General features: G+C 34.0%; 1 protein-coding gene across 1 annotated transcript; it reads left to right on the forward strand.

The window, feature by feature from the left end:
• The first annotated feature begins 4,038 nt into the window (after nt 1–4,038).
• LOC21393455 lies at nt 4,039–5,580 on the forward strand. Its single transcript, XM_024167452.1, has one exon. The coding sequence runs from the start codon at nt 4,039–4,041 to the stop codon at nt 5,578–5,580; it is 1,542 nt and encodes a 513-aa protein (XP_024023220.1).
• Nucleotides 5,581–8,131: the final 2,551 nt, after the last annotated feature.

The raw sequence follows: 8,131 nt of genomic DNA on the forward strand, positions 1-8,131 counted from the left end.
TGTTCGTGGTCAAAGAACTCAAGTTATCATCCGAGTCGGCTTCCAGGTATTTTTTCTGATTGAGTTCTTGATATATATAAGTTAATGAGATTAATTTATTCGTGCATAAATTAATATAATCTATAGAGTATCTCAAAAGTTTTATGAAAATTTTTGTTATACACGATCCGCCTCTTCCCCGCACCACTGCGCTTCCACAGCCAGATTCGATTCGGCTACCCACAGTTTCTCCTTTTTGTCATTCTTCTTTACAGTTATCACAACTTTATATAGAACGGTTTCTGTTTTTTCATTTTCTTGTCTTTTACTTCTTTTGGGCCCTGTCGTGTTGTACCATAGTGCGCATAACTAGTGAGGAGTGGGATAGCTAACCAATCCAACTCAGTCATGGCTTCATTTCTTTCATAGTCTCATAATAACCTTTCCTTCGAAGGCTGGTACAAACAGGATGTTTGGTCTCTTATCGTTTATCAATTTTCTCATTGAAATGGTAACTTTAGTGAAATCTTATGACGTTGTGCATTGTTTAGCAATTTATCATGAGCTTGACTTTTCGCTAGAGTTTTAACATTTTCTCTTAACTTGACCTCGACTTGACGTCGATACATACTTTTTGTAGAATAAAATTCTATTACTACTTAAGTCTTGTAGATACATGCATAACATTGTATCTAACATTCATGAGTCATCTTTCCCATTATAGCATACATTAGTCTACAATATACTCGGATTGAGCAACACAGAGAAATAAATTTATTTGAATTGTTGACAAGAAAAAGTACTGATACTTACCAAAGTTTTGCTAACGATGCATCCTTTGTCTCACTTGATGCTTTCCGGCTTCGATCATTAATCGATCCTATTGCATAAATTTTTTATCGTTAGATTCAAAATCTAAGATCAATAATTACATTAAAATTTAATTTGGAAAGGTTTACAATCCTTATGTTTGGTATTCAATCCAAAAATATTTCATATCTCAAGAATTTGCACTAAAACCGTGCACCTTCCTCAATCATGGGCCTAATTTTCAGTTTTGGTCCAAAACTGTGAATTCTCATTGTGTTCGGTTTCTATACATCACCGATTATCGAATCAACTTACTTTTCATATCTCAATTAATCCTTATTCCTCATGAAAACCGATTTTAACTCAAAGTCTGAAACTAAATTTTGGCAGAGTTCCGCTTATTTCTCCATGTTTCCCGAGCTATACTTTCTCTTTCAATTAGATCACAATTCTAGGGTTTCCTCATATTTTCATAAAAAATATCCATACCAAGAATTACTAGAAACAAAAGCTCAATAACCTAGAATTCATCCTTGATTCACTAGGCATCAAGTTCCTTAACCATTACAAGCAAATCATTATTCTTATGTAAAATTTTCCTTCATGCTTTCTACCACATCCCACGTGCAGCCATAGTGAAGAAAAAAGGAGGAAAACTTGAATTCTCACCTTAGAGAATGAAGAACAAGCTTCAGTGACGCGAACTAGCGGTGTCGTTTCGTCAATTTCGATCAAAACTCGCTTTTCTCACTTTGGATGAATTTTTTTCTCTTCCTTTCTCTTGGGCTTAGTTCTCTTTGTTCTTAGCATGAAAAATGAACATTTCTCATTTTTTCTTCCTTTAGTAAACCGACCATCCATAATGCAAGGGTCCAAAAAATAATTTTTGACTTTTCCAAGGACCATTTTGCAAAATTTAACAAAATATCGCAAAAATATCTTTTCTTTTCTTCTCCACCAAGCTTGGCCGGCAGCCCCCCTTTTTTTCTGCTTTCCACATGTCCTCATCTCAACCAATCATCAATTTAATTACTTTAAATCCTAGCCATCCATTCATAATAATTATCTCATTTCTGTTCCATTTAATTTCCTGTCTGGTATGCATTTTATCTGCGTTTTTCAGACAGTTGGTCAACTTAGCCATCCTTGACTAACTTTTTGAGAGCGACATTTTGGTTGACTCTTAGTCAACAAATTTTGACTTGGTCAACTCAAATAAGTCGAAACCCCAATTTTCTCGGTTCCGCCTTCCGAACCCCTTTTTCGTTTGTTTGTCGTTCCGATTGTTTCAAAAACCTTATAATTGATGTCTTTCAATTCTTTTCCATTTCTTAAACTTAATATTCATGTGTTTACCCACTTGTGGGCTTAACACAACATTCCATACTTCTTCTTTAAATACAGTCCAAAAATCGGTACTGCATCGTAGTTCAGAAATTTCTGAACTTTAACTTATAACTTGCTATTCCACATTTATGTCAACAAAAGTATTCATATTAATGATACAAATGATTTCAGAAAATTTTATTTTATACAATAATTCTGATAAATTTCTCGGTGATGACAAAAACTCACATGCAAACACTTGAATCAACATCCTATTTTGAGTTCATTAAGTTCAAATCAACCAAAACTCAATCCAAAGTCATAAGACTAACTCATTTAACCTCAACATCAAAGCTCTAACTGTTAAGAGTCTTACCCTTTAAGATTAATTGATAGTTCGGTTTTCTAAAAGCTCAAACTTGTAGCTTTAAGCGTGATGATATGGCTGGTTGTGGATGGATGTATTTGAAAAATAATATTGAAGGCAAAAAACAAGAAAATTCATATTAGTTGCCATTAATAGAAGAAAATGTATTGCGAAAGTGATTGAGAGAGCTACCTTACCCAAACCCAACTCTATGTTGAAGGAGCTTAATCCTTCTTCTCGGATTCCAATTTGGCAGCAAATTTGGAAGGGTTTTTGGACTGCCAAACGTGTTTGAAACGTGGGGAAAAGCAAGGGTTTGCTTCCCCTATGGATTAAGAAGAGAAAGGATGAAGAAATTTCGAGTTTGGAAGTGTGGAAGGTGGTTTTCTTGTAAGGGGCTGAGGGAGATGCGGGAATAGTTGAGAGAGTGAGAGAGATAAAAGAGAGTTGATTTTAGACTCTCAAAAAAAAAAAAAGAGTGTGTTTTTAATTGATACCCTCTTTCCTCTCTTCCTATTTTTCTGTTTTTGTTTTTGTTTTTGTTTTTTTTGTTTTTTTTTTTTGTTTTTGCTAAGCTAAAATCTGATTGGGTTTGTTGGGTGGTGCCTTTTAAGAACCCATCATCTCTTCTATTTTTGACTCTAAACATTTTTAAAATCATGCTTTGGACCCCATATTTTTGAAAAGAATTATGCCTTAGGTTCCATACTTTGCCAAAATTATAAATTTTGCCTTGAAATTAGATTTTTGTAAAAGTTTCCTTATTGACTAATTTTGTGATCTGATTAAAAATTTGATGCTCGAAATTCCATCAGAAATTTTATTCACTAATCTACGCCATCTCTCATGTAAAAATAATTTATACCATTACTTTCATGTATGTCTCGTACCACAATAGCGTTTCATGATCTATTCTTGATTATTTAAAAATTTGAGTAACTCACACTTTCTCAAATCTCAAAGGCTCAAAATTAATTATCCCTTATTCTTGTACATCATAGAATAACATAAGTTAATTATCAAAATAATCGAGTAATCACAATCGTTGACCATTAACTTAAATAAAGAATCTTAATATTTCCTTGTCATAGTATCCATAATAATTTGCACTTTCAAAATACTTTTCTTTAACATTTAGGGTCCCGTTATATAGCATTAATCTTGTATTATCAGAACCTCTTTTATGTGGCCCTTATCTTGTCCTCAAGAATTTGGCCATTGTCACTATCTTATTTGACTCATCATACTGAAAACACTTCTAACATTTGATAAAACAATTCAAGATTAACATATATATCAACTAAAATCTTTCATTAAAAACATACAATTGTTTATGTGATGCAGACTACTAGCTCAAACTACTTCACAAGATAAATAAAACATTTCTTATTTTTCCTTATTTTCCTCTATTTTTTTCCTTTTCTCTCTTCTTTTCTTTCATTCTCTCTCTCTCTCTCTCTAAATTTGGGCTGAATCATTCTTTGCTTATATAGGCCTGCTGCAAGGGGTGTATATTAAAATTTGTTTTTTTCTTGTTTTTTCGGGGGTGTAGAAGAATGAAAGAGCAAGAGGAGATCCAACTACCTAAGCAGGAAACAATATGGGAGAATCAGCCAAGCACAAGCCGTATAAACGTTTTTTGGGTGATTGAAAATGAGCAACGTCTGCAACATGGGCTGAAGACGGAAAGATGTAATAGCAATGATTTAGAAGAGCCAGAAAGTTCAGTCCCTCAAGAAGAGAGGAAAAACGTGAAAACAGTAAGACAAAGCGTTAAGGAGATCATGCTACACTCAAGACAACACTTTAATCTACAGCAGTTGTCAATAGGTCCTATTCATGCTGCTAAGTCGGGTTTCTTCAACGCAAAACTCAAGATTAAATTGGCTGAACATTTTATTAATATTAGCGGCAGAACGAAGGATATTTTACTCAGAGGAATCAAGGAAAAGGCCGAGGAAATAAAGAAGTACTTCCATAAGGACGCAATTATGTTGTATGCTGTTGAAGAACATTATAATGATGACGAATTGATAATATTGGTGTACTTTGATGGGTGCGCAATCCTAGGGTTCATAGACGCCTATGTGAATCAGAAGTTAAACATGTTTGACATTAGTCCTGGTGAAGCAGCATCGATCCAAGAGGATTTGTTCCTGCTAGAGAACCAAATACCCTTTATAGTCCTTGAGAGCTTAATGGGCGTCCAAACAGAATCGGGAAATAAAGATTTGGTACTCGACTTTTGCAGATTTATTGCTCTTATGGGTAATAATCTAGGGGAATTTACAAAATTCCTACTTTTGGATTCTGTTCACAAACATCCATTACACATTCTTGACCTTCTGCGAGAAGTACAATTACTTGATAACCCTAATTGTTTTCATCAGAACGAGTGCATGCCAACTTATCTCATTCGTCGTCTTTTCTCGCTTTTATGTTATTGTGCTTGTGGAGCAGTGGCATTTATTAGTTGGATCTTGAAGCGGTTCAATAAACCAGAGAGTCTCCCTCAATATTCGAGAGTCCCCTTTCTTAATGTTCAGGAACTTAAAAATGCAGGGATAGAGTTCAAGCCAAGTGATTCTTTAAAATCTATATCTTTCCATTCTTCATTCTTTACCACAGCTCAACTTAAGCTTCCCAGATTGGTTCTAGACAATGTGACGGTGAAAATGTTGTTCAACTTCGCCGCCTATGAGATGTGCTTGTCTGAGTCTCATCGAAATCAAGAACCTTGGTTAATTTCTTACATGAAATTGCTAGAGTCGCTTGTTGACGATGAAAATGATGTTAAGGACTTAAAAGCTGCGGACATTCTTCAGACCGGCCACATTAGCGATGCTGATGTGGCTAATTTGATCAACGGCATGGGCTCTAAATTATTACCACCAGCCATAGACACTTATGCACGTGTCAAGAAAAAAATAGGAATGCATTGCAGGAGTAGGAGCAGAAGAAGGTGTGCGCTCTGGATTGCTCAGGTCTACAATACTCATTTTAGAAACCCATGGACTATTCTGGCTCTGTTTGCTGCGATTGCGGTACTTGTATTAACTTTTGTTCAAACTTGGTATGCAGTCAATCCAAAAAATTGAAAGGTACAAAATACTATTAGTACTTCTCCTAATTACAAATTTGCTGATTTTATTTCAGAAGTGTATTAACATTTAGTACTTCTCACCAACATTGATACTTTGAAAATTTAATCTAGGATGGAACAAAGTGTGGAATATACTCTGCCGGAGAGATGTGCAAGTTCAGCCTAGCATCTCATGAATGTGAATTATGCAAGGAATCCGTGAGCTCAATTTCACATTTATCACAACCTGTTTGTGCCCAGATATGCTTGCTTCGAAGATATTGATTATATATAACTTTTTTATGCGTGTCTATTTTCTTTTGAGATTTAAGTGCCCTTGGGTCTCCATATAAGAATGACTTGATTCCTTAATGTTCTAGTGGATTTGTAGAAGGAGACCAACTTCATGTTTTCTATAATGTCAATGTCCTTAATGTTCTAGTGGATTTGTTGAAGGAGACGAACTTCATGTTTTTTATAATGTCCTCAATGTTCTAGTGGCTTTGTTGAAGGAGACCAACTTCATGTTTTCTATAATGTCAATGTCCTTAATGTTCTAGTGGATTTGTTGAAGGAGACCAACTTCATGTTTTCTATAATGTCCTTAATGTCCTAGCGGATTTGTAGGACACCATCTTCATGTTTTCTATAGTGTCCTAAATCTTAATTAGGATAATCCCTAAAGTATTCTTAATGAAGATTATCGGCTTTATTACAATTCTTAGAGGTAGATTTTCTTTGGCAAACGAGATGGAGATATTCTTTGGCAAGATGTTTATGATCTATATAATATTTTCAAGTCAGATTGAGGAAAATAAGCTAAGATTTGAGAGGAATTAAAATTAGTAGGCTAATCTAAATCTGGATTTTTAACCAACTGAAATTTCAAAAATACCCTCTAGGATTTACCGTATATATCTAGATCTGCCATTAGAATTTGTGCCTTTTTTTCAAGTAAATCTAACTTAGTAAATGCTGGATTTATCATGAATATCCAGGATTTACTATCAAAGTTAGACTTACTAAGTATATCTAAGATTTTCCATTAGAATTTGTTATGTTCCTTTTTAAGTGATTCTAACTTGATAAATGTTAGTAAATCCTAGATTTGCCTCGATTTATTGTGTATATCCAGGATTTACCATTAGAGTTTATATGATTCTTAAAAAAGTGATGCTAACGTGATAAAAGATTTACCAATTATATCCAGGATTTATTATTAGAATTTATATTGTTCCTTTTAAAGTGATTCTAACTTGATAAATTTTGTTAAATCCTGGATTAACCGTGTATATTTTGGATTTACCATTAGAGTTTGTACGGTTTTTAAAAAAGTGATGCTAACTTGTGTTGTTCTTTTCCAAGTGATTTACCAAGTATACCAAGAATTTACCATTAGAATTTGTGTTGTTCTCTTTCAAGTGATTCTAACTTAATAAATCTTGATAAATCATGAATTTACCGTATATATTTAGGATTTACCATTATATTTTGTGCGATTATTGAAAAAGTGATGCTAACTTGACAAATCTAGGAGTTACCAAGTATATCTAAAATTTACTATTTGAATTTGTACAATTCTTTTTTCAAGTGATTCTAACTTAGTAAACCTGGATAAACCTGAATTTAAAACGTGCAATTAAAAAATTGCAAGGAACTTCACTTTCATAAGTTTTAAATATAGGCCTAGTTTCTATAATTTTCCTATTTTTAACCTATTGTCGGCCTATAAGATGAGATTCCTTGGTTTAGAGGTTTGACCCAAGAGGTAACGACAATCTTATCAGAGTAAGGATAATATTAAGAGTAAGTGAGGAGTACTTATAAGTGTAGTATATATGTTTGTACTTATTCTTCAATAGGAAAATATGTGTATAGCTAGTCAATCTAGATCAATCCGACTAACGACGACTTCTACTAGTAGAATAGTGAGATTGCTCAAGGTCCCAAGGAGAAGAAGAACTTTGGATTCATTGAAACTCCCACAGACAAAACCAATAGGTATCATGGTACACGCTCCGGCTGATCCTAATGAATTGTAGATGCAACCACGAGGATATTCACCATAAAGCGTATTAGTGTTGCTCGTAAAGAAGAAAGAAAATTCGTTTAGAATATGCATTAACTACCAAGGACTTGACAAGGTCACGATTAAGAACAAGTACCCATTATTAAGGATAGACAATGTTTTTGATCAACTTAAGAGAGTAGCAATCGTTCCCAAGATTTATTTGCGATCGGGATATCATCGACTGAAAATAAGGAGAGAATGACATTCCTAAGTCAGCTTTCCGTACTAGCTCTAGGCATCATGAGTTTTTAGTCATATAATTTAGATTAGCCAATATCTCTGCAGTTTTTATGAACTTGATGAACCGAGTATTGAAAGGATGCCTAGATAAGTTCGTTACCTTATTCATTGACAATATCTTAATCTACTTTAAGGCCTGGGAGGAACACAAAGAGCACTTAAGGATTGCTTTACAAATCTTGAGGGAACACCAACTTTATGCTAATTAATTAGTTTTTAAAATGTGAGTTTTGGCATGACAGAGTCAAATTTCTAC

This window comes from Morus notabilis, unplaced genomic scaffold, assembly GCF_000414095.1.
Source record: "Morus notabilis unplaced genomic scaffold, ASM41409v2 Scaffold1764, whole genome shotgun sequence".
Lineage (NCBI taxonomy): Eukaryota > Viridiplantae > Streptophyta > Magnoliopsida > Rosales > Moraceae > Morus > Morus notabilis.

Excerpts from the sequence above, each read along its gene's own strand:
- LOC21393455 (XM_024167452.1), top strand. The coding sequence starts at position 4,039 with ATGAAAGAGCAAGAGGAGATCCAACTACCTAAGCAGGAAACAATATGG.